This window comes from Camponotus floridanus, unplaced genomic scaffold (genome assembly GCF_003227725.1).
Source record: "Camponotus floridanus strain SB8 unplaced genomic scaffold, Cflo_v7.5 scaffold48, whole genome shotgun sequence".
NCBI lineage: Eukaryota > Metazoa > Arthropoda > Insecta > Hymenoptera > Formicidae > Camponotus > Camponotus floridanus.
The window spans coordinates 1,430,682-1,455,230 of record NW_020229636.1 but is presented as its reverse complement, the minus strand read 5'-3'; the positions used below and the strand labels follow the sequence as shown (position 1 = coordinate 1,455,230).

Here is a 24,549-nt window from a genome sequence, read left to right as displayed (position 1 = left end):
TGACATATAATACACTGACTATGTGATAATTGTAGAATACCTACTGAACTTTTTTTTAAATGTATATTGCATTAAGTTATAAAAACCGCATAATTGTTTTATGATGTAAACGAATCGATTCCGCATGCTTAACAGTGCATAAATGGAATGTACATTTTTTCGAGAAAACTTAGTTAAGATGACATACTAAGTCAAGGATGCAGTCTGCAATGATCCATTTACGATGCAACAATATCGGTTATATGCAAAGTGGCACAATAAGAAAATTATATCTAGATTAATTTATACAATGTTATTCAAGAATTTAATATCAGCCATCAAAATAATTATTACAATATAAAAATTTTAATTACATATAAATATGTAATAATAATCTATCTGTACATTATTTTTCAAATTAATCTAATATATCAATACTAGAGTTACAACGAATATTCGGCTATTCGGTATTCTGCAATATTTTTCGGTATCCTACAATTCTATTCAGCAATATGCCTTGTGCACATTAAAAATTTTTCGCGAACAATTAATGTTTAAGAAATTTACTACCATCCGCGTTTGGCTCTTATTCGCTCGTTTCTTAAGTATCGTGTTATTAATTACATAGAGCCGAATTCTTTATCAATTTATCTATTCAGCAATATTATTAATATATTAATCCACTATTTGTTCGATTGTCGAATATTTTTAAATGTCTAAATTGAAGAAAACAGTAAAATTATAGAGTTGCAACAAAGTATATTCGGCACCTAATTGAATATCGAATATTAGACCAAATCATACTATTACTATTTCCTTCATGGATTCATGCTACTATTATTTACTTCAATTTAGACGTTTAAAAATATTCAATATTCGAATGAATATCAAATAGTAAAAATATTGCCAAATAAAACAGAATATCGAATAGTTAGCCGAATATTCATTGCAATTTTAATCAATACGTTACGTTATTAAATTTTTTTTACAATTTGGAAATAGCGTTTATTCTTGCGAGTCACATAGACCATTTTCCTCACCGGAAATTATAAATACAGACATTCAGACGCCGTTCGCGCATCCGTCTTTGCATTCCGGCACGCAACTTGTGAGATCATCGGTATCGTGAATGTATCCTTGATTGCAAGTGCATTAGTCCGATCCTATGCAATAGCCGTTTTAAGCATGGATGCTGGCACAAACTTATAGCCGTATTATTTCCGTCATCTCGGATACATCTATCCGTCAAAAGATCGTTGTTGAATCCCGAATCGCACTCGCACAAATTCGGAGCAACGCGTCCGTTCAGGCCGGAATCATATAGAGGATCTGCCAGGGAAATGCATTTACTGATTGTAAAACCGACCTGCATTGACAAATATTCAGCGCGAAGCATTCGCTGCTGTAGGCAGCTGGACAATAAGGGATGCAGTACTCACAGTCGTTATAAATATTGGGATACTTGTAACAGTTTTCTTAATGTTAATCTTCTTTTGTCAAAATATTTGTAAAAGTATTACAAAATATGTAATACAGACAATATTGACGGTATATATTCGTAATATTTATTTGTAAATTTATTATGCTTGTAAAACCACACACGTAATTATTTATATCGCGAATATAAATAATATTAATTGCGTAAACGTTAGTGTATATTTATGAAAGTTAAAAAATAACTTATTTATATATGCTAAACATATATATAAAATTACAAGATCTATAATTACTCTGCAGCGTAATATTGTATCCGATAAATTTAATATTCTTTATCCACTATATATATCTTCTCGCTCTTCAAAAGATTAAAAATATAATTTTACAATTATGAGGCAAAGTTTAATCAGCGTGTAGAATATTATACCGATGCTAGAAAGATTCCGTGATCATCGAAAATCATAGGATAAGATTCGAAAGGATAAGATAATTACTTGTGACAAGTACATACATCTGCTCTGCATGTGCCGTACAAGCAACCTTCTTTGCAAGCGCCTACGCACTCGTTGTTATTATTCAAGATGATTCCTACCTTGCATCGACAAACACCCGGCGCCACGCATTCGCCATTTCTGCATCCATCGGGATAGACAGGTTTACACTACGCCGCCTACCTCCTCGTAGCTTCAACTACAGGAGCAACAAAATCGGGAATAGAGCAACAAAAGAGCACTAAATTTATATATAAGTTTTATTCGATTGTGCTAAAGTGGCTGTGCCGGCTTAATAGACGTGCATATTTCTGGGAAGAAACAGTAGGCGTTTTCTTGGCACTCATATGTGCAGATAGGCATGCAAATATTATTTGTCACGTTATAACTGATGCAACAATCCAGAATAGTTGCAACAACCAGAATTAACTATCATTATGCTGAGATAAAAAATTTATCTATTTTTATAATCTTTATAGAAACTATTTAAATAATTTATATCGAATTTTATAACGCACAATGTTACATTTTAAGATTACATTTTATATGTTTCCTGGAAATTTAATTTACTATATTTATTACTACAAAAATTAACATACAGAAAAATTCTGAGTCCAAAGAAACAGATATTCACCTGTTGGCTATCTTCAGAGAGTTGTGAAATGACAATGTAAGGCGATTCGCTAGAATTCAAAACATGACTGTATCTATAATAAGAATAGATATCTATATTATTATTACGCGCACATAGTAAATAAGAAAATAGTAAATATGAAAATAGAAAATTGAAATGTATTATTGTCAGAAATGTATTATGCTCGTTTCGAAAAATTATTTACGGTATCATTTTGTAACAAAGAGCATTTTACGAGAAGTTCATAGAAGTTGATGATAGTGTTTGTTTGTACGACAACGCGGTCGATGTCCATCCTTTATACCGTTTGTTGTCCAGGTGCTGACACATATGCACGTAAAAAAAACTAGGCAAATCAATAATTTCTGCATGTTGCATGAACGATCGCAAATTTACTGTTAATACTTATTTTCGTTCAGAGAGCGACCATCATCGCGATAAGACTGCCTTAAAGGTCAATAATTTTCACCTTTTCGATTAAACTGCGCAATATTTGTTCAAGGGAATAGTTGTTATATATATTGATATATAAAAGAACATTAAAGGAGCCCTAAAAAGCAATAAAGCATTTGTTTTTTTATACTTTTATCTTAATTATTGATTTAATTATTGCTATAAACTGGAATATAATGAATTAATTTAACATAGATTTAATTAATAAATTATGCGGCTTGTAACTTTGTGTTTAAAGTGAAAAAAGAAAATAATAGCTCACAATTAAATTTTAGTTTAATAACATCAGATATTTTAGATGAATCATAAAAATTAGGCTTTGCGAGATTTTTCTACATTCTAAATAAAAATTAAAACATAATTTTCTTTATATTATGTATTTATGTCATACACACATATTAAATTATGATAAAGTGTAAGAGAAAATATATAATGTGTGAAAGTTATTATAATTAAAAAATATGTTTTCGCCTTACTTTCTGAATTAGATTATCCGAAGGTTCATGCTGAATTTAATGTTTATATGCATATAATAGTTTGAGAGAAAATAATTTTCTCTTAAAAAATAAATTTTAAGATAAAAATTAAACTATCGTATAAAAATATATGTTTTCTGAATCTGTATGTATATTTATTACAAATTTTACATATTGACGTTTATACAATCCCTCTCATATCATCCAGAAATGAATGTATGCTCGCTTTGTCAAATTAATCTAAGTATTAAGACGCTTTGTGTCATCAATTTTTCCGTACATCTCGGAAACAACGCTTATTCTTGCGGGACACATCTTTCCCGACCCTTGACACCGCTCTCTTTCCGATAACCGGGATTACAAATACAGCGATTCGGCAAGGTGCATACGCCGTTCAAGCATCCGCCCTTGCACACCGGCATGCATCTTGAGCGTGTGACATCACGAGGATCGTGAGTATATCCGTCATTGCAGGTGCACTGACTCGGCCCTGTACATCGGCCGTTCAAGCACGGAGGGTGACAGATGTTCACATCCATATCATCCCCTTCAGATACGCATCTACCTGTATCGGGATCGTTATGGAATCCCGGATTGCAGATGCACACGTTCGAGCCGACACACCGTGCGTTTGGACCGCAACCGTATCTGCATTGCGAGCTGGTCGCGTTGGAGGATGGCAGGGAAACGCATCTACCGGTATCGGGATCGGGTATGAATCCTGGTTGGCAGGCGCATCGATTATGTCCAATGCAGGTGCCGTGCGGACCGCAATCGTATCTACAGTCGGCGGAATGCGATGGGATGGTGGGTGTCGATACGGGGATGCATCTACCGGTATCGGGATCGACGCTATATCCGTATCCGCACTGCGATGAACCAGGACTAGTCGGGACGCATCGACCGCTATGATCCCGCGTGCATCCGGGTCTGCACGTACAAGTGTTCGGCGCGATACAATCGCAGCCATCGTCGCAACCACCCGGACAATCCGGCACGCAACCTCTGGTGCGATTGTGCGTAAAACCGGGTCTGCATCTACAAGTGTTCGGGGCTATACATACACCGCCGTTGCAGTTGTCTGAGCAGTGAGGAATGCAGGACTCGCGATCACCAGAAGGATTAATGTATCTGTGAAATAATTTATGTTAATGTTTCGTCAAATAATATGTTGAAAATATCAAAATTAGCAAGTGCGAAGTGTTCTATATAGTATAATTATATTATAACAATTATGTATATCTCAAATTCTCTAGTATTTTTCTTCTTCTAATACAAATAATATTACTCACGCAAATGTCGATATGCGTATAAAAATTGAAAGATAAATTATTTACATGCCTGCATAAAATTACTCAGTGTGCAACTATTGACTGCGTAATATCATATTCAATTAATTTTGATTTATCAATTATACATAGATATCTCTCCGTTAAGAACAAAGTTAATATATAATGTACAGCTCCATAATTATGAGGCAAAGTTATACTAGAAATATTGTGTAGTCATCGGAGATCGTAGGATATTTAAAAGGATAAGATAATTACCCCTCTTGACAGGTGCACACACCCGGCGCGCTACACGTGCCATGCGTGCAGCCTCCCTCGCATGCGGCTACGCACTCCTTACGTTCATTCAGAGCGTATCCTGGTCTGCATCGACAAACTCGCGGCGCCACACATTCGCCGTTTCTGCATCCGTCGGGACAGATTGGTTTACACTGACCGTTTACCTCATCGTAGCCTAATTTGCATATGCAAACCTCCGGAGAGAAGCAATAAGCGTTCTCTTGGCACTGGTACGTACAGACAGGCATACAGACGCCGTCTTCGGAACGCCATCCCGGTTGACAGCTGCAGATATTCGGTCCTGTACAACGACCACCGAAACAGCCGCGATCACAACGCGGTTCGCACAAGCCGCTCGTCACATTGCGTTCGTAGCCGTCGCAACAGTCCAAAATAGTAATCCAACCACCATTGTACTGATAAACAGGATATTTATCTATTTTTATAACTATCATCTTAAAGGAGCTATTTGAATAATTTGTTTCGAATTTAATAGTGAATGTACAAATGTTGCATTTTAAGATCTTGTGTTTATCTTATAAACTTTATTAATTATATTTATCAAAAATTAACGCAGGAAAATTTTCGATCAAAGGAGAGAGTTACTTACAAATTGACCTTCTGGTGGCTGAGGGATGGTATTATAAGGCGACCCACTAGAGTTCAAAGCCAAAACATGACTGTATCTATAATAAGCAGATATATATACATATTTTATATTGTTCTTAATGCGAGCATATTAAACGTAGTAACGAGAAAGTACAAAAAATATTTATGCAAAAAATAATATTATTGTCGGGCTTATTACGCTAGTCTCGAATTGAAAATTTGATTACTTACGGAACCGTTTTATAACAAAGACTATTTTGCGAAGAATTTGTGCTACCATAATGACTTATGGGATGACGCGGTCGATGTCCACCCTTTACACCATCTATGGCCCAGGTGCTGACACCCAGACACGTAAAAGCGACTAAGCAGATCAATAATCTTTGCATGTTGCATGGACGATCGCAAATTTACTACTGGGTGCTTATTTTCGGTCAGAGAGCGGGCATCATCGTGATAAGAATGTCAAAGAGGCCAGGATTCTTCATCTTTCTGATTAAACTGCGCAACATTTGTTCAAGGAAACAGTTATCAGTTATACATATCGATATGTCAAAGAGTCTTAATGGGGCCAATAAAATGCATGTGCCTGCTTCTTTAGATTTTTTCTCTATTTAATTATTGATTGAGTTATTACTAACTGGGACATAATTGACTCATTCGACAACGATTTTAATCGCGTGAATAAATTATTTGTTGCAACTTATAACTTTATACATCAAATGAAAGAAGAGGATAATGTATTATAATTAAATTTTAATCTAATAATATCATCGAATATTTTTTGGGTGGAAATCATAAAAATTACACTTTTGCAAGATTCTTCTAAATTTTAAGTGAAAAATAATTCTTTTCGCGTTTACGCTATACACATATTAAATTATAATACGGTATATGATATAATTGCGATAAAGTATAAAGAAATACATATAATGAAAGTAAATAGTTAAGAAAAAAAATATTTACAATATTTACTTACTTTATTTAAGTTATCCGAAGGTAAGATTATATTGAATTTAACGTTTATATAAATACAATGTTTCGAGAAAAATTAATTTCTGAATTTTCAAAAGAATAATCAAATTGTAATTTTAAAATAAACACTAAACTATCATCATATCACAAAACATGTTTGTTTTTTTAAATCTGCATGTGTACTTTATTTTGAATTTCGCTTTCCATATCGGCGTTGTTTATACAATTCCTCCGATATCATCCGGGAATGAATATATATAAGCGAATCAGGGCAATAAGCCAGCGCAAGAATATGTTAAATGTGATAAGTGTACACGGCATATGTTTATTTAATTATGATAAACTAATGCTGACTGTAGATAACAGTTCCATGAAATGAGTGTGCAACTATTTATTCCAGAATTTATTTTTTTGTACTTAATTAAAGGAATGATATTATTATTTTATAAGAATGAGTTCTTCTCATTTTCTCTTTCCACAAAAATTATTCTTCTTTGAATAAACGAGAATAAAATTTTTCTAAGTATTATCAACGATAATAATATATATATACGATATTAATTAATTCTTTCCTATTTTTTTACAAAAAAGCATCCTAGCATACAACGTTAAAATAATGCGATATTTTAAAGTAATAACATAAAAATAGTAATGAATAAAAAATTTAAAAGATTATATTAAGTTTATATAACATATATATTTTCAGTACATAATTTATTTTATTTATTATACATAATTATCAAAAGATTTTTTTTTCATTTTTATGGAAATATATTAACATATATAACGTATATTTTTCTATAATGCATATACATTGCATTGATTTAATATAGGATTTTATAATTCTTTGATTTTTTCTTTGGTTTTATAATTCTTTGGTTTCATTTTAACACAAAACAACAATTATTAAGTATAGTCTTTACGATTAAGAATTTACATCATTGATTATAAATTATCACTTACTTACATATCATATCTACTGATATAACTCGGAAACGCAATGCACATATGATTATGAAGTGTCGGAGGATGTTTTTACATGTAGCAAAAAATGCTACATTTTTAAGATGAGATTATTACAAAGTAATTATTAATTTATATAAAAAAATCTATAATAATATTAAAAATGAATAATAATGTTATAAAAAATTTGTAAAAAGATTCTTAAATTTAAGAGAGGAATATTATATACTTGATAATTTGTTTCGTGAGCAATATGACAATATTTAATCTAAACGTATTGCCCGTAATATTAATTGTGGAGTGAATAATTAATTTATTAATTTATACAATGCAATTAATACGTAAATTACACTAATATTGAATAAAATTGTCACATTTATCAGGCAATTTATTTTCGTATCTATTTATTCGTAAACAGATAGCTTCGCATCGACTATACAAATGTTTAATATTACCTGGATAATGATAGTATGTCAGGAAGTTATATTTTCCGGTTGTTACACGAGAATATTATTTAGCGCTTTCCACCTAATTGTGCATTCACGCGCAATCGTAATTCAATGCATTCTCTCTCTCTCTCTCTCTTTTTGTTGATTTGACGTCATTTCGTTGAAATAGTTGATTCAGAAAGTCATTGACAGTAAAGCTTAAACTTGTTTTTCTGCTTATTCCATTTAATTATGGTCACGTTCAGCCTTCAAGTGCATTTAACAGCTGTACATAAGATCGGAAACCAGTTTCGCGCATTTTTTTTAGAATCGAGTGATTGACTTTTCATCGATTCCTAATAGACCGTATTTCATCTTAAAATTTCATTTTTTTAAATGACGAAATTGCATTATCAACTATAGATAGATTTGATTACGAATCTAATGAATAATATCTTTATCACATATCCTTGCGATTGGATAGCGGAGTGGTTTGTAAAGGTATTTCATCGTATACATGCTCCGTATGCTCCGTATTATGATCGAAGTTTGTCTGCAAACGTATCAGAGTTGCTGATGGTCGATCGTAATGGCCGTCTTGTAACAGATCTATGATTCACAGTAATATAAATTAAATATTTTAAAAATATGATATCAATAAATAAGAGCTTTATAGTTTAATCTGTTTGAAGCAGCAATTATATCATAATATTATAATTATATTAATATATAAATATTATCTGTATATAGATTAACTATTTACATTTATTATTTATTACCTATTAAATTTTTATTAATCTAATGAAGATATTTTTTTTGTAACTATTATGATATTGCTGCGTTTTTTGCGAGTATGATGAATTTTCTAAAAAAATAGGAACTTACCACGAAGATTACCGGAAATTCGCAGACCGATTGTAGCAGCACCATTAGCATAAGTATTCAAGGACTCAATGCCGTCAACAGTTAATATCGTTTCCGGTTCTGTATTAGTAGCAAATATGGAATTCACACGAATCGGAGGTGCTAAAATAGAAATTTATATATATATATATATATATATATATATATATATATATATATATATATACACGTATATATGCGCGTTGGTTCAACAAAGCTAATTAGCGATCATACAAAGGACTAGATGATATCGCACGATTATAACTTCTTCGCTAGTTATGACGGTCAAGAACCATCGTCGCGGTCGTTACGTGGCTAGATTGCATCAGGGTCAAGGATATATGGATTTCACTAACAATTCAGAACTAAGAAGAGAATGTTGCATCAAGCGAGTGTAATGCTCGGTACTTACGAGGCAAGCTAGTGTTTACCACTGTGGACAATCTTTTGCTGCTCACGCTTACACATTCTTGATTTTTGGTTTTCTTGTCGTCGTAGATAGCAAGTCGAACGGTCTCGAATAGTTTGGAACGCATGTGAAGGACCATAACCACCGCGAGCGAGGTCAGACCGAGAGAGACGATCGCAGCCACGACGATTAGAGCGATGTCCAGTGGAATCGATGTAGATGTCTGAATGTCGTCTGGCGATGAAAATACTTTGTTTCAGTAGATATGCATATATGAAATGTAAAAATATTTATATATATTTCCAAAATATTTCTAAAAATAATACCTTTATGAACGGTTTTTACATAATCGATATTTGGCACATCAATACTTTCGTTTTCTACGTGTCTGAGAAACGCATTCCTCGTTGCAAATTTTTGCTTATCTTTCTCGACGTCTCTTCTGCGTTCGGGAACAGAGACTAATACAATTACTGGTCGAGCAGTGGTCGAAAGATTCTGTCGTGTTTCGTTTGTTGCTTTTTGAGGAGGGATCGCGATCGAAGCTGTTGCCGGGCTTGTCGTTTCCGAAATATAATTTGTATCATTCCATTTGTCATTCATATCTACAGGTAAAATAAACTATTATAATATCTTACAATATCATTAATCTACATTATTAGTTAATTATTAAATTATATTAAATTAAAAGACAATCTATCGTTTATGTCAGAATAGAAAGTACCGTATACCATCGATCATGGCAGAGTGTTAAGTAAAAAATGTAAATATTATTATACACGCGTAAGGAGAGTAAAACATATAATTTGATTGATATTAAAGTTCTTTAATCAGAGACTCTAATATTAGAAACTCTTTTTAATAAATTTTAATTAATAAATTTTTCTTGACACTTCTGTGCACTTCTTCTACAGGTTTAAACACTTGAAGAGCCATTTCTATATTTATGAAGAAAACAATTGTGCAATGCGCACACAAACACTTTCTTCGGTAAATGCGTTATTTCACCTTCTGTCTGGCGCTCAGTAGTCTCACGCGGGGCTGAGACATCTTCTGTATACTCCATGTTGTTAATTCTGGGTGTTTTAGTAGTAGAGCTCCGCAAATAAGCAGGTGACGTTTGTTCGGCTAAAAAAGCGTCATCCTTTGTACATCTTCCGGTTACGGCATCGCAGTTATTGTCCCGGTTTTGACATGTGCATTTGTTTGCGCAATCCGGACCCCATTGACCGATTGCACAATGCTCTTGGCATCTGAAAAAGAAATCATAATCATTTTCGGCATAATTTATATTTTGATTTTAACTTATTAAATATTTTGCTGCCTTCATTTCTTGGTAGAAGCTTTCATGTAAGATTTTTTAACTGCTTACTGTGGCCCTTGTAGTCCTGGAGAACATTGACAAGCGCCATTTATAGGATCGCAGATGCTATTTTCATTGCAATTGCACACTTCCATACAGTAAAGACCCCAGGTATTTGGCGGGCATCCTATTAAATGAAATTAATATTCGATTTTATAAATATAATATATAACGTTTTAATATTTATAAGAAATAATGTCTGATATATTTATTCCACTAACATTTCTATTATTTTCTCTTCAAAAAAACTTACATTTTGAACCATATCATATATGTATTTTATGTGATATTTTAGATTAGACTATGATTTGATATACATGTAATGTATTAAAATATTACACGAAAATTATACTGATGTAACGCAGATAATTAAATGTAATTGCCAAAAGTAACACCTTGAAATAGCCTGTAAAATGTATCTAGGAGATATATTTTTAAGATACATTTTTAAGAATGAGATTATCATTGTGCGAATATCTTTTATAAAGCATTAACGTCACGATTATGTTATGTGTAATGATATCAACCATTGTATCTGATCCATGCCGCCCACGACCTTCTTGAATGTTCATGAGAAAGTAACGGCTTCGTAACTTCCGGGCTTCCATAACTTTCGAAGCCCCCGATTGTATTGATGCAACAGTTGCATGTAACTTTTGCTTGTTTGATAACGCGATAAATTTGTAATTTTATTAACCTAATACTCATGGTCTTACAATAAAGAAATTATTAATAATTTAGTAAATTAAAATAATTTTAAAAAGTAAAATAACTTTAGTAAATTCAAATTGGAAAAAGCAAGATTAATATTATATAAATAGCACAAAAAGAGAATTGATTGAAGTTAATAGTATAAAAAAACAAATATTGCTTTAAAAATTTCTCTAATTATGCATTCTATTATTTTAGAATAATTAATATTTCTTTAATCTAGAATAATTAATATATATTGTCGTCTTTTTATAGTAATTTTGCTTGTATTATTTTGTAACGATGTTAATATGATGTTAGTTTTAGCAAAATGTGAGAATGATCCCTTATTTATCCTACTCATTATGATTTACATGGAAATATTATTTGTCTTTGAAAATAATCACTTTATATGCATTCTTTTGATCATGGAAAGTCGGTTTGTTTTATAGAGCGTGAAATTATTCTCGCTGTATGCATTTGTAGTTTGTTTCAGATTTATTCGCTCTCAATTCTGTTTTTCATAATTCATAATGCATCACTAATTTATTTAGTCGCTCGTATTTTTCGAATGGAAATTATTTTAAAACTGTCACTGAATTTATAAATCACACAGACCTTGAATGTTAGCAGTGAATTTATTAATTATACGGATGTTCAAAATTCTTTGAAGGTTTACTGCGCGCGACTTTATATGTATATTTATTACTGTTTATTGCCTTGGTTTACATATTTTTTTAAAGGTCAGTGATTCATTAGCATTTAATTAGCACTGCAAATATTATTCTGTTTCAATAAATAGATGTTGCAAGTATCGACTAAGAAGCTTGCTTCAAGGACCTTCTAAAACATCTTCGTTTTTTTTTAGATATCTAAATAGCCCACTTTCATATTCATGTTGCGAATGATGTTACGTTTCATTATCATGAATCTAATGTCTTAAGTAATCATATATGTCGAACAGTAGAAATTAAATTAATAAATTTAACATTGCTAAATAAGAAACATGTAAAGGAGAGATACAATAAGACTTGTAAATATAATAGAAAGAAAGAATTTCATTCTTTTATTTTTTTAATGTAATTTTTTTGCATCATCACAGAAAGCAAAAATTTTGATAATAAGCACATGTTATATGTGATATTTATATTATAAATTACATGAAAACCTTAAAATATACTTTAATTATAAATACAAAAATTATAAATTTAAATGATCAATAATATATCACTAAATTCAAAATTAAATTTCATAAGGACATTGATGAATTAATTTTAATATCAACTCACCATGGGCGCAATCATCTCCGTGATATCCAGGATCACATTGACATTTATTTGGTGCAATACATACACCCGCCAGACATTTGACGCATAGCGGTGAACACCTCGCATCCATCTCTGTACCATTGTAAATTATCGGCATTTTGTATCCTTCGCAACATTCTTTTACAATTTTCGATTTCTGTTCTGTCTGTAATACATATTTCGCATAATACATATTTCGTCTGTAATGCATATTTCGCATATAATATATGTTTGCATATATTTCATGATTATATTTAAAGTAAATAAAAATAAATTAATTAATTAATTAAAGTAAATAAAAAAAATAAATAATAATTAAAGTAAATAAAAATAAATAAAAGTAAAAATAAAGTAAATTAAAGTAAATACAATGTCAAAAGAATATTTTAAAATTCAATTGTATTTTAAAATGCGTTTATGATTTCGGCAATTATTAATAATTTTTGGTATATTTTTGTAGCATATTAATAGTTCATTGATTTGAAAGTTTAATATTTATATTATTAGTATGAGATAATATTTAAACATATAAATGATATCTCATTTTATCTTTTTTTGCTTCGAGAACACGTACGATTTCTCCGATAATTCCAATTTCAAGAAAGAATTTCGGGGATAAGATGATTATTTCACTCCTTAAAGTATAAGATTCCAACCATTAATGAGAGTAAAAGTGAGAATGCAGAGAGCACACGTGATGAGAAATGAAAAGGAATCACAAGGAACAAGATGAAGAATACGTGAACGTAACAAGTTCCTCTTTGCATAACAAATTTATTTGTGATCAAATCATATGTAAAAATACAAAAAAAGTATGATAGTAAATAAATAATAGAACGATAAAACGTATTCGAATATAGATTAAAAAGATAATGCTCACTCTTGATTTCGATTTGTTCAGTTTTAATTACTTATGAATGATAAATCACTTTATTTACATTTATGTGACACTCTTTTAAGTTTTTATATAATAATATATTTTATTGTCAACTATTTTTCACAAGTCTCGAACTTTTATTTTGACAGATCCTTATGTGTAATAATTTGTCATTATTTCCCAAGAATACTATTACGTAATATGTGCTCACACACACACACACATATACACATTGAGAATTAAATACCGAAGACTCGAAAAAAATTCTCTCTGACATAAAAGGATACGCGCGTGAAAACAAGCGTTCATAAATTAAGACCGTCCATTTTTCATTTCTATATATACAAATATTATATTTCGCCGCCGTTCACCGCTTTTGCGATCGAGAAGTGATCGCGTTATGTGAAATTCACTTGAAACATTGCAGCAAACCAATGCCAAACGACGCGTTACATTCTTCTCTTTTACTTAATTACGGATGTTTCGTTCATAAAACGAGCAACGCACCTTTAATACGTATTATTATGCAGATTTTACACGATCTAATTTCTCAACTGGATACGCCGTCATGGAGATAATGACTTCATAGCATACTTTTAGAAACATAAACAAGATCTCTGATATAAACTGAATTATATGTAAATTGATTAATATATGTGTGTCATAAAGTTTGAACGCTTTCTTTCGCTTTCACTACGATATATTATCAAGAGATTTTATTATCTTGACATACGTGATGTTGCATAATTATTGTTATACTTTTCATTTATCGGATTTTTCGAATAATTAGAGGTTTTTCTAGAAATATGTAAAATTGAAATAAGAAATATATAATTTACATAATACACGATTTATCACATATAAATTATTATAAAATGATGTAAGCTTAAAAAATTAATTCATCAAATATTGAATAAAAATAAAAATTATAATTTTATTAGCTATATTTATTTTCTTTTTAATTATTTTATTTTTAGTAGATTTCTGATTTTAATATAATTCTTAAATGTCATTGTCTAGAAACTTTAATTGTCTAGAAATTTCAAAAATTTGGAATGTGTGAAAATGTGTAAAATAATGCTTATAAATAATTTCTTATTAAAAAAAACTAATACCAAAATGTGTTTTTTTATTTTTAAACTTTAAAATTTAATATTTACCTAACAATAAATAATTGTTGTATAAAATTTTTATATAAAATTTGAGTTGTATCTATTAGATTAATCAATGAATATTTTATCTATTTTCATAAATCATTTAAAATCACAAATCTTTGGAGCAAGTTATTAGATGCATTGAAAACTAAGGTAAAAGTTGTTCTCATTAATAACATGACTGACATGATTAATTCGCAGATCAAATCTTTCGATTATATAACATGACTCTCTTTCGATAAAAAGAGATAGTTATTAATTAAAATTATTAATTACATCGATTTAGGAAATCTGGTGAAGTCATTAAAGTCGATAGAAAGTATGCATAATGTAGTAAACTGTATTATTTAATTATTATGTCATTATTTAATCCAGCTCAATATAAGCATCATCTCGATAATGTTTGTACTATTCAATAATATCTTTTCTCACTTTTACTTATGATATACGTTATTTTAATTATTTTATATATATAATTTAAAAAAATGAAAGTATGCCTTGGTTTATATAATGTAAATATGTATTGAACCAATTATACATTGTAATTGTATTACGAATTATATATAAATTTATATAAATTATATAATTATATAATTTATATAAATTATATATAAATATTTATATAATTAAATTATATATTAAATATTATGTAACTTATAAAGAAGAAATCAAAATTTTGAAAATATTTAACATTATAGATAATTTGTATTAAGAAGTAAAATCCTTGATAATATATATTCTGATTTATATAAATATTTATATAGAAGATTTGAGAAATTTAACTATGTGTCTAATGCTTGTGCGATATTACTCAAAAGTTGTGCAATTCAGATGTTTTCTAGAATGTTAGAAAACGCCAAATGACCTCGACTTGTCCAACAGTAATTCTCGTTCATTATCTCTGCTCATGTTTTTTTATCGAACATTCTTGTTTTAATTCAACTGTTAGGTGACATTGCAATGATAAATGTCAATTATGACATGCATGTCAATATATGTATATTACAGATTACTGTTAATAATGATTCTTTTTATCTTGTTTGCGTTTCTTTATCACGATTTTATTTGTGATAACTTTGATATGTTCTTTTTCACAAAACTTCAAAAACAACTTTGTATGTTATTTTTTTTACAAAAACTTGGGAGATTTTGCTTCATATTTCGTAATTGCACTACTTATCTCTAAGTTCTTATAATCGTTAATAGCGCATTATTTTTACGACTCCTTTTTTTAAATTCCCGATTAATAATCTCTATCTGTAATTCGTACGAAACGACTGTTGATTTTTTTTTTCAATGGCGGAAATAAAACAAAAAGAATTCTCGCGATTCTTCGTGCTCACGATTTTGCCCCAGAATCTTCACAATGATATTTCATCTTACAAAGCTCGCACATTTATTAATTTCCAAGAATGTAGCCGGTTATTGTAGCCGGTAATTAGCGAAATGACGACAAACATTGTTTTCACACAATGCATCTGTTCGTATTCGCGCCATCGTGTAGTCCCGTTTTTGTTTACATAAGCATTGCGTTATCAATTACATTGCTCCTCATACATAATCTATGTGTTACACGATGACGGCATAACACCTGGTCGTCCGTTTCGATGGTATGCTAATAAACCAAAACCTTCTATTGAATGACGAAATCAGAAAAGAACATGCGATTCAATAAGTCAATTTACAGTTACGACAAATTTCGGATTGGCAAAGCTCCAATGAAAGCTGTTGCGTATAATTCTTTGTATATGTAATTCTATCATATATAATAATAAATGTATATAAATGATAAATAATAATAAATAATATAAATAATTAAGATAATAACGAAATAAGTGCTCTCTGTAAAATTCTCAAATAGGCAATAAACAATTGATACTATTTTCAGACTCAATAAATGAAACAAATCGTTATTGATATTAACATGTTTTGCTAATTATATGACCATTATGCAAATAAATTTTTAAACATTTCTTGTATAAAAGCGAAAATAATTAAGAAAAAATTTTGATTGCCCAATTGTAATGGTTTTTATAACATCACATTTATATTTCTTTTTAATTTTATTAAATGGAACTAAAATATAGATATCAAATAAAATTTTTTGATGACAAATTTATTATATAGAAATAAGCATCATAATTCAAGAAAAAAAAGGTTCGATACTTTTTTTTCAAAACAACATGCTAATTATAACAACATGTGCATAATAATATATTATCGACACATAACGGCGAAATAATTTTTTTTCTCATAAACTACATGAAATAAGTCCATTGTCCACGTAATAAGCAGCGCGAAAATATCTCACGTACATATACGTGAACCCTACTTTGCATTAACTTACATTTTGTATGCGCGAGTTCTCATTCCGCGAGAATGTCTCGCACGGTGTTTTCCGTTTTGATCGTTCTCTTTCGGCTTTGATATAATACACAGTGGTATCACATGCCAATTACGAAACATCTTATGAGCGAGATCATTTCACTTCCGGTCCATTTTTCAAACCGCGAATCCTTGAACACGCACATTTTAAAGCAGGGCTGGGCCTTGTTAATCTAATTGGCAAATGGGCAAATTTGTTCGATTCCCAGAATCATATGAGAAAGTGCGAGTTTCTCTCGTATAATTTTACGTATTGCAATTCTAAGTTACATATAAATTAGATTTAACTAGTATTTTTAAATTTGATTGTTTGAATTATATTGAAGTAAATCGAATTTATATATATAATTAATTAATATTTATATAATTAATTACATTACAATAAAAATCTCTGTTTAAATAAGTTTTAAATATTCTTTCAAAGATAAATTCCAGAATTCTCTCTCTTCTCTCTCTCTCTCTCTCTCTCTCTCTCTCTCTCTCTCTCTCTCTCTCTCTCTCTCTCTCTCTCCTCTCTCTCTCTCTCTCTCTCACTTATATTACTTCACATAAAATTTTTAATTTGTGATTTAATTAATGATAATATATAACATAAATAAAAATAAATGAATAAATATACATAAATATTCAATTAAATTGAATGAATTGAATATTCAATAAATTGAATACATTTATGTATATTTATTTATTTAATTTATATAAAAATTTATTATGGATTTATGATTCTGTATTTTGCAAGCTTCTCCTTGAAAATAAATTTTTTGCTTTTATATTTTTTTGTTTCTTAAATATGAATATTTTTATTCTGTAGATAGCAAAAAAAAGTTATAATATTATATATTTCTTTTTTTAAAGAGAAACAGATATTACATATCAAATGTGTATGATTTTTTCAAACAGTTAAACTCACTAAAATTATATTTTTATAAGAATCTTATCCGCTATTAATTTTGGAACATGATCAGTCTGCGATGATATATGATATTTTTTACACATCAATTACGTTCATTTTCGTTACAACTCGATACACGTCACATCTCATCGTCGTTAAACGTTACATTCACTTTCATGCGATATATTATCGAGTGCGCAAGCAGAGTAAATTAACAAGAGATTTCACATCAACTTTATTATTATGTCTGCGCCTCAGTAATTTATTCCTTAATTGAAGCGATATTGGGGTTTGATATCGATCTTTCGTTAAATTATAAGCAGGCCTGTAATCATTGAATACATACTTGTAGTGTATCCCCTGCAAGATACAATCAATCGTGTAAATATAATTCTCGGAGTCCGTTTTGTTTGTATCTTCCTATTTACGTGATTATATACGTATTCTTTGGAAAAAAATTGCACATGAGAAATATATACATCCTTTTCTTCTTTGTATGCACTTTTCGAGAAATTGTCTTATTATCGCGTAAAAATCGAAGATATATCTACCTGCGATGTGTCGAGTTAAACGTTTCGTTTAAAATTGTCGACTTCCGGCATTTCCTTTTTCGAGGTGCCGCACAAAGTCGTGCGAAATCTTTTTCATCTAATGGCCTTCTTCTGGATCGTTTCGTAATTCCAAGACAAGACAGGTTCCTCCTTCTTTCGGCGCGATTCGTTAATTCCGCGTTTCACAGAGTTTACAGCTGCAACTCGTCGTCCTCTTCTCGTTCCAACACGCACATGTGCGTACATTTTTTTTTTATTTATTTAATCAGATTGCCGATTAATACAGACTTTCCCTGCGATAAATTCGGACACCAAGAGCAAGAAAGATGGAAAGATGGAAGGTTGTACGTGTCACGAAAGAAAGACGCAGGATAAGAATGCAAAAGCGGAAGAGAATAGGTAGGTTGTTTCGTTGCATTGTGTATATATGGGGCGTGTGTTACACGATTTACCGCATAGGTATCAGCCACGCGAAGTATTTCGCCGTGTCCGCAGGCCGATCGTTTTCCATTCGCGCTGCTTAGGAATGACACTTTTCCGTAACGAGAAGTGGAAATGAGAGTTTATGTAACTCCTATTGCGACGCAATCGCTGTCATTAGAATAAATTATAGATCTATTGTTTAGCAAGTGTATCTTTTCTTTCGATAATTTTAATTTCGTCGATTCGCGGCGACGCTATTTCATTATTATACGTCACGTTGTTATATCTGATGCATAGGAATTTTAGTTGTCAATTTTATATTGATTAAATTAAATATAAAAATAACGTAATTTTTAATGGAGTACTTTCTCGCCTATTGTATGCTACAAATTTTTGCAACACCGATCTTATTATATACCAACAAATTCTATTGTTATGTAAGTTTGATATATTTTCCTTTGCACAGCCTGGGAAAATAACTCTTTTCCACGACCCTTTAGCGTAGCGAGAGCTTGCAAAACTTACACTATCATCATAGTAGATCTCACTCATGAAGGATAAAAATAGCAAGCCTTTGTCTGCATAGATATTTGCATTAGACGCGAATTCATGCATTTTTATCGATAAAACTAGGCGTTATCTTGATATAAATAACAGCTTCTCTGTTACTAATTTACTTATTAAAGAAACTTTTAATTGATTATCTTCTAAATTTTTTAATATATTTTATTTAAATATAAATAAATAAATTGAAGAGAAAAAAATGATTTTGAAAAATAAATGATACAATTGGTATTTCTTAAATCACAAAATTAAAATTAGCAATAAAATTAATAATAAATATAATAAGATTAATAATAAAATTAAGACTCACCTTGATACGATATCGTTTTCGTAGCTCGATCCGCGTCTTGGGGCATCTTGGGGGAATTGCTAGGCACCAGGTGAATGTATTGACTACGACCGGCTCGGTGTAAGTCTCGTACGACGTAATTGTGTAACTGTAATGTACAATCAATTAGTTATTGACTAGTTCCGCGATACCCTTATCGAGCTTATAGCGGTATGCAGTGGCAGCAAGGTACGCACATAATAATGATATGTGGCGTATTACGCATGCCAGCTACATTGTCAAGGCTTTTAGGTGAAGGTCTCTCTTAGAAAATATACATAAATACATATAAATAGATTTATTCTATGATATCATCGAAAATAAAAATTATCATACTTATGTTTATTATATTATTATATTATTTGCCATATTTTTGAGACACTAACTTTTCTACTCTTGAACACACGTGATCCCCGGTCAACGAGCTGGAAAGGAATACTGTCTCAAAGACCATGGTCAAAAAGAAAATCCACGAAATCTCCGAGAAATTCATTTCAATACAATTACAAGATCTAGAAAATGCACTTTTTAAATATTTTTTTATATATTTTATATGAATATATTTTAAGCAATTTTTTAAGTGTTTTTATAACATACTTACTACTGTTAATATAAAAAATATTTGAGCTTCGTGTTTCCCACAATTTCTTCACAATAATCTACATCGAATGAAATCTAATAGTTGTTGATTTTGTTTGAATAAAAATGACACTTTCATCTTCTCGTATATCACTAGGCAGAAAAAAAACTGTTATCGAACAGAAAATATCTTCTTACTATTAATAATGTAAGACAAGAATAAGAATACGTCATGTAAATTAATTTCTACGCAATAATATAAATATAAATATATATATATATATATATATATATATATATATTTGTGTTATACGTATTATAATATATAACTATATAAAATTTATATATATATATATATATATATATATATATATAAATTTTAAAAATTATAATAATTTTAATAATTATTGAGGAAAAGAGTGATTTATTATAGTAATAACTATTAGACATTCGTACAGGATAATGGGCGGAAATGACAAATATCCCCTTTAAAAAGATCCTCAATGAAAGGAAGCATTAACTGTGAAATTGGTTGATCATGGTTTGGTAGAAGTGTGACATTCAATATTGAATATGCGTCACGTGTGAATGTCAAACCGTAACAAGGATAATGTAAAACAGAATACATGACAGAATAAACCACTAAATAGGCAAAATCGATATTCTCCATGAGAGAGCACATTTCGAATAGTGAATTTCGTGATATAATTTTCTCAATAGTTATTTACTTATTATCTTTGATATTATTATAACTTATGCCAATGTTTTGTACGATTATTATTTATACGATTATTATTTATATTTTATTGCAAAAAGTAATTGATCTAATATACGACATTCGCAGAAAATAGAATATATTAAATATAATAAAATATAATAATAATAGAATATAATAAAAATAGAATATATTATATAATTATTTTATATAATTATATTATATTATTATATATATTGTGAATATTTTTCTAATATTGTATCAATTTAAATCAATTATTTTTGATAAAAAATATAAATAATAATAATGTTGTTTTGTACTATCTAATTGCTAATTTTAGAGACGTATTTATTTGTAAAAATATTGCGAAAGAAATAAAAATATTGCTAATTAATTGATTAGAATAACTGCGATATGTTAGTTCAATCAACTAATTTCGATTAATATTATAGCTGACATTTGAAATTTCACACGTGACATATAGCACAACTTTTTTCTGCTGTTATATCTTTTTTCACTTGACGCGAGGTGGACAAGAAGTTGACGATATCTCGTCGTTTATTCAAACGCGTTCACCAGCTGTTTTAGTCGTGAGAATTTCGTTTCTTATTTAGAACTGTTACGACAACCAGTTTTAGTAATTTAAAGAAAGTATCTCGATCAAGATGCACGTTTTCTAACATTGTTCATGAAATATATGCGTGAAAGCTGATAGATAGTTAATAGCCGAATATATTAATTTATTATCTATGTAATGTTATTCAAAGTTAATCATTAATTCAAATTAAATTTCTCTATTTCTCCTAAAAACAAACATTTTGGTGATAGCTTATACATAATTATATTAAATGTTGAAAAAAATACTTTCTCCGTTTTATAAATTTTGAAAGATTAATCGTTCTAGATATATAAATTAAATGATTTATATCTTTCAGAATATTTATAATTGTCTTCATATTTTATAATATGTATCTCATTTTATTATTTTATAATATGTACCTGTGTCTTATTATATGTATTAGAATTGCCAAGACAAGGTGAATAACAGATTTGTTTTGTAATTATTACGGAAAATATTAATAACCGATTTAATTAAGATATAAAATTCAAGCATATTGATTTCTTTATTAATTTGAAGATAGTCAATTCTTTTTTGAAAGTCACTTTAAATATTCTATTCTAAATATCATCAATTATAAGGTTTGTAAGAGCCTTGTTAATGATAATAAGAACTTCGACCGTGATTATATAATTTGCAATTATCGAAATATCTAAATTAAAAATGCATCAAGAGTGCATCTTATATCTAATAAGACTAATTTAGGCAAAATATAGATGCAAATTTTATTAATGTTATCTTATTATGTATTTCTTTTATGAGTACGTTTATATAATTAAAATTAGTACTAGATTATGTATTAATTAGACAATACTCTGATTTTTTTAAAAATATTTTTATAATAGCTTACAGAATAAAAGAGGTGAATCAATACATTTTGCTTGTAAAAGGGAAAAAAATATGCGTCATTATTTTGGCATGCATCGTCAGTATGCGGGTCAATATCAGTGTGTGAAAATCATATTTATTTTTACACTATTCTTTTCTCTAGTGAAATAATTTTTTTTGTTATTCTTGACCATAGCAATATAATAGTGTTTACGTACTTTAAAATTTTTCTTCATTAAAATTAATGTGATTGAAGTTATTAGAAAATATATTATATAAAATAACGCGTATTATAATATAACTCACATGAGAAACATAAAACATAATTGTTTTTATTTCTTACTTACTTTGAGTACTGCAGTTTTTTATTTAATCCGAGTAAATCCTTAACGTTGTATCACTTTTATATTATAGTTTTAGCTCATTATGTTCTCCGCAATTCTCATTAATGACATTTAAAATAAAAATTAAATTATTTTTTCTATACTTTTTTCTCACACAAAATAACATATTAAAGTAGATAGAACGCCATGTCGCTTATACTTTAAAATTTACAAGAGATATTTGCATACTTCTGTTTTTACGTCATGTATCTTTTGTAAAATTCAAAAATGTGAATTCAAGTAAAATTCGTGACGCGAATGTGAAACTACAGACTATCCTTTATCTCACGAAAATGCCGTATCATTTCGCGAACACACACAGACGTGTATTTCTATGATGTTTTTACTATTGCAATGGCCAAGCCTTCACTCCGGGAAATGTCACTGTCGCTTTCACAGAGCGATTCACAACTGGTCCCAGGTTCGTAACGAGCAATTGGCGTCGCCGACACTCGGAATGCACTTGTGGCACAATGAACTCCAACCCTCTGACAACGACGATCACGATGACTACGACAACGATCACGTTGACAAAGAGTTGAGAGACGGGCATGTTCAGAGGCGCGGAGGTCGTATGGGCCCTCGTTCCCAAAGCAAGGGAGAGAGAAAGTGTGATATCATCATGCTGGTACTTTAGTTAACAAAGCGACGAGGATATCCTGCGGAGACATTGACATTGCAAAGTACTATTGCGAGGTACTAGAGCATGACAATAGAAGAAGACGAGATCAATATTGTATGTAAAGAGACGTATTGGTTAATCAAGCGACAAGAAGAAAGAGTAAATGAAGATGTGAATCGATAAATAACAAAAAGTTTATTCAAGTTGTGTTCTTGAAAAAGGCTACTGAAACAGAAATCGACTTTTCTTACGCCATATTCATCTTAGCAAAAAGAGATTTTTTCATCTATCACGAAACACGAGCAATAAACGGAATATGAGAAAACTTGTGTTATTCCATAATGTGTGAATTTATTATTAAATACGTTATAAACATGTATCATAACATAATCTAACTTTCGCAATAATTGGATAAAATCAAAACACTTTATTATACATTACTTTGCGTTATTTGCAATTTATAGTCTGTATTTATTTCACAGTCAACTCTATTATTATATTATACATTATATATATTCGTTTGTATAATTTGCAAACGAATAATATTTTTTTTCTTGCAATAGCTTTATTTTCATTTGTAGCTTGATGTCTCGGATACAGATGTAATTGCTCTCACGTTAAAAAACGAGTTGGAATAGATATGCGAAAGCCAGAGTTTAGAATTGTCTGTTGGAATAGCCGAGAGCAGGCAGACTCCTCATATAATGAGATGATTGGAAGAGCAATTCACTATGTTCCCTCTTGTTCTCGCAACACGCAATAGATCGTTGGATACTCGCTCGAAGCATCGACCGTTTAATCTCATAATGCTGAACAACATCTCGCTAAATAGAGTAATTAATAATTAGAAGAAACGTTCCCTTTGTCGCTTGTGTATTTCGAAAATTAGTCAATTATAGTAAAAAAAAACCTTGTATAGTCTTGATATAATTTTTCTTGCTAAT

General features: G+C 29.9%; 2 protein-coding genes across 5 annotated transcripts; both read right to left on the bottom strand.

The window, feature by feature from the left end:
* Nucleotides 1–3,599: 3,599 nt before the first annotated feature.
* Nucleotides 3,600–6,100, bottom strand: LOC112639134 (von Willebrand factor D and EGF domain-containing protein-like). Its single transcript, XM_025412116.1, has 4 exons — nt 5,879–6,100; nt 5,649–5,724; nt 5,018–5,454; nt 3,600–4,601 (listed from the first exon to the last, which is right to left on the bottom strand). Exons 1-4 carry the CDS (start codon nt 6,034–6,036, stop codon nt 3,767–3,769), a joined length of 1,506 nt encoding a protein of 501 aa, XP_025267901.1. The 5' UTR covers nt 6,037–6,100; the 3' UTR covers nt 3,600–3,766.
* A 1,709-nt stretch (nt 6,101–7,809) lies between these two features.
* On the bottom strand, nt 7,810–23,074 carry LOC105258736. Of its 4 annotated transcripts, XM_011270206.3 has the most exons (11): nt 22,948–23,074; nt 20,461–20,591; nt 20,246–20,371; nt 19,842–19,968; nt 12,668–12,851; nt 10,698–10,815; nt 10,334–10,578; nt 9,652–9,930; nt 9,329–9,559; nt 8,899–9,039; nt 7,810–8,622 (listed from the first exon to the last, which is right to left on the bottom strand). In XM_011270206.3, the coding sequence occupies exons 3-11, from the start codon at nt 20,350–20,352 to the stop codon at nt 8,474–8,476; spliced, it is 1,581 nt and encodes a 526-aa protein (XP_011268508.1). In that variant the 5' UTR covers nt 20,353–20,371; nt 20,461–20,591; nt 22,948–23,074; the 3' UTR covers nt 7,810–8,473. The 4 variants fall into 4 exon arrangements, with proteins under 4 accessions (XP_011268508.1, XP_025267943.1, XP_019885393.1 ...); XM_025412158.1 differs by lacking the exons at nt 20,461–20,591; nt 22,948–23,074 and having other exon boundaries at nt 20,246–20,383; XM_020029834.2 differs by lacking the exons at nt 20,246–20,371; nt 20,461–20,591; nt 22,948–23,074 and adding an exon at nt 20,057–20,099.
* Nucleotides 23,075–24,549: the final 1,475 nt, after the last annotated feature.